Source organism: Phragmites australis, chromosome 18 (assembly GCF_958298935.1).
Source record: "Phragmites australis chromosome 18, lpPhrAust1.1, whole genome shotgun sequence".
In the NCBI taxonomy this organism is placed as follows: domain Eukaryota; kingdom Viridiplantae; phylum Streptophyta; class Magnoliopsida; order Poales; family Poaceae; genus Phragmites; species Phragmites australis.
In genome coordinates, this window is record NC_084938.1 from 22869971 (window position 1) to 22873106 (window position 3136).

The window sequence follows — 3136 nt, forward strand, 5'->3', positions numbered from 1 at the left end:
TATACTGGTCCAAGGCACATGGCTAGAAAGTCTGAACTTGTGTGTTTATCAGGGACAGCAGCTGTGAGGTTGTCCTACTCATCAGAATCTTCAACGTCCTTGAGTCCTCGGGTGCAAAATTATTTTGGAAATGTATAGGGCAGGAGGGAATCAGGAAGAGGTCATGGGTTGTTGGAGTAGATTGATGGGTTACCATTCCTTCCATTCCTTTATTCATAAGAAGACAGTGGGAGCTGGATTTTGCTGTTCCAGTTCTTGGTTCGTACTACGCAACAATACTATAATCTCTAACGTTTCTTGATTTTCATAGGACAAACCCAGCTGAATGGTCTTATACTCGTATGTGACTTCTCTGTTCTTAAAAATAACTAATCGAAGGCTTAGCATTTCTTTATTCTTTAAAAAATACTGCCGGTTGGACAGTCATATTGGATTTGTTAAGTACTCAACAATAATCAAATTGGTTCCCCACATCAACATGGACAGTTTGTCTGAACATGCAATCATCAACGTGGGCATGAACCGTTTCCATTTTCTAAAAAAAAAAATCAACTAGGACATGAAGTATGCTTTATTTACTCGTATAAAGAAGGCACAGAAATGGAAAGAATTACAAAAAAGAAAATCTTCATCTATACCATACAACATCCATCTCCTGTGTAAATTAAACTTCATTCAGACCGAAGCGCCAAACGAATGTGACTGACCCATATACATTATTCTGATCTACTGGCGTCTCCACGTCAGCCCATGCATCACTGAGCTGCTGGAAACGGACCCTGCCCTAGTAATGTTTATGTGGGCTCGGCCGGAAGATGCCGATGTCTCTGTTGTTCACCTCCTGAAGCGGCCTCGAGTTCTTCTCCATATCCTGCAGCAGGTAAACAGCCACACGCGAGACGAAATTTGGTCAAGCCAACAAAAACCAAAACCAGTTTCACATCGCTTTCGACTTTAACCATATTTTGCTTTCTTGAATTTTTCTTTTGAAAGATTTTCGTCAGGCGTAGTGTGGAAACAAGTTGCCGAGGCTTACGTCGTGCACGGCTTCCCTGAGAAGCTCCAGCTGGTACTCCGACACGGTGCGAACCTGCAGAAAACACTTGAAAACTTCAGAAAAAGAAAAATACTAGCTATAGTATCCTCACCAACCCAAGCCGGCAGGACACACACCACACGAAAGAACATACATCACGACGTTTTTTCTAAGCCAAGTTGGCGGCGTCATCACCAAATGATCTGAAATTCTGAATAAACTTAAAAAAACCCAAAATGCCAAGCCTACCCTCTTGACGATGGTCCAGACGACGCCCTCGGTGCAGGGCGGCACGGTGAGGGAGCCCATGTAGCGGTAGTAGACGCTGGCCCAGCCGCGCACGCCGTGGGGGTCCACCACGCCCACCCGCTCCTCCCTGTCCCGCTTGTCCGCGATCCGCTTGAGGAACGGCTCCAGCTGCAAGAACCAAATCACACAGACGCCTCCCTCTTGGTGTTAGTATTTAGCTGGAAATGGCCAAGCAGCCCACGTTGGCTAGCCTGATCAAACAAAGCGGCTTATTACCTGGTGCAGGAACGCGTCGTGTCTGCCGATCTCGTAGAGGATGCCGATCACCGCCGCCTTCATCTCCGCGCTCTCGTGCACCATGTGCAGCTCCATGTCGTACCTGCACATTGGGGAATGCGATTGTGTCAACGCCAATCGGGTCCATTACGGCCGTGGTTAATTAGTTGGCCGCTCGTTGGTCTGACGCTCACCTGCGGCCGTTGACGGTGTGTTCGGTGGGCGAGTGCCAGTGCAGCTGCCTGAGGAAGTACGCCGTGCCGTTGATCACCAGGCTCCCGGCGTCGCCCTCGAACCTCACCTGCACACATAGCACACGCACGGTTGGTCGGTCAGGCTCAGCTCGGTCGGAGACCCAGAGACCCAGAGTAGCAGAGCCATCGATCCTACCACCTACGAACGCTTGGCTACTGAATTTATTCGCACTAAATATGCCCTGATTAAGAGAGGGGGGGAGAGGTCGTTAATGCTCGTGGCTAGCTGCTAACTGCCGGCGTCACGTACCATGATGTCGTGGCCGCGGTTGACGATGGAGGCCTCGGCGGCGCGGTAGGCGTGGTTGAGGTAGCCGAGGGAGCGCACCAGCTTGACGCGCTCGTGGGAGAGGTCGATGGGCGACTGCATCCGCCCCCTGCTGCAGTTCGCCCACTCCGCCTTGATCGCGCCCCAGTGCTCCGGCCCGTTCTCGTCGCCGCGGACGTAGCTGAACTCCTCCTCGTGCTCTGCAACCCACCAAACCAAACGCATGTTTCAGTAAGATGGACAGGTCATGCGCTGCGGGATCATGGACGGCGGCGGCGGCGGCCGGCGAGGTTACCGGTTTCTTCCTGCGCCCTGGCGGCCGGGACCGCGGCGGACAGCAGGAGGGCGGCCGCGAGGAGCGCCGAGACGGCGCGGCGGAGGTGGCAAGCTGGACGCATGTTGTACTGCGCGGCGTCGTGCGGGTAGTTCTTTGTGCCGTGCGCTCTGGTTTCTTTGGTCGTTGAGCTGATCTAGGAAGAGGTAGCCAGCATGGTGGGGGCATATATACCCGGGGGGGGGGGGGGGGAAGGGGGGAGTCGGGAGAGGTGTCAGCTTGGATGGAATGCGTCAAACAAACCGAACACTAAAATTCTATCACATATTTTATCAAATTATTTATTTACGTTAAGATTCGTATTAAAAATTTAAGTGAAAAAATATATTAAATAGATGAAAATTAGAGACAAATAGATATCAAATAAGAGAGATGAATGTCGAGATGGACCGTACGTGCATAAGGAGATGGTCTCGATACATTTTTTGAGACAACCTGCCACGGACAAGCATTTCTATAAGTATGTTTCGCAATTGTCAGTAAGTATGAAAGTAGGAGTACGGTCTGACTTGCAAAGGACGGACTCATCTAAAAAAAGTACCTTTACAAATTCATAAAAAAAAATACTAGATCCACTAAAATCGTTTAAAAACAAGAATTTGAACGGAGGAGTATTGTGCCCCCGCTAGCTTAGTGCTGGGTCCGCCCATGGCCTTGCACCAAGTCTGAGCAGAGCACGTTCTGGACACACGCACGTTGTAGGCTCCATGCATGCACAG

The 3136-nt window shown here is 50.4% G+C and overlaps 1 protein-coding gene across 1 annotated transcript; it reads right to left on the reverse strand.

The window, feature by feature from the left end:
- Positions 1–553: 553 nt before the first annotated feature.
- Positions 554–2543, reverse strand: LOC133899036 (alpha carbonic anhydrase 7-like). The gene is made up of 7 exons (XM_062339935.1): positions 2379–2543; positions 2066–2283; positions 1756–1862; positions 1562–1664; positions 1286–1453; positions 1037–1090; positions 554–871 (listed from the first exon to the last, which is right to left on the reverse strand). The coding sequence occupies exons 1-7, from the start codon at positions 2479–2481 to the stop codon at positions 785–787; spliced, it is 840 nt and encodes a 279-aa protein (XP_062195919.1). The 5' UTR covers positions 2482–2543; the 3' UTR covers positions 554–784.
- Positions 2544–3136: the final 593 nt, after the last annotated feature.

Excerpts from the sequence above, each read along its gene's own strand:
- LOC133899036 (XM_062339935.1), bottom strand. The coding sequence starts at position 2,481 with ATGCGTCCAGCTTGCCACCTCCGCCGCGCCGTCTCGGCGCTCCTCGCG. Across the intron at positions 1,454-1,561 it reads ACGACGCGTTCCTGCACCAG|CTGGAGCCGTTCCTCAAGCG; the intron begins GTAATAAGCCGC and ends TGGTTCTTGCAG. Across the intron at positions 1,091-1,285 it reads TCTGGACCATCGTCAAGAGG|GTTCGCACCGTGTCGGAGTA; the intron begins GTAGGCTTGGCA and ends TGTTTTCTGCAG.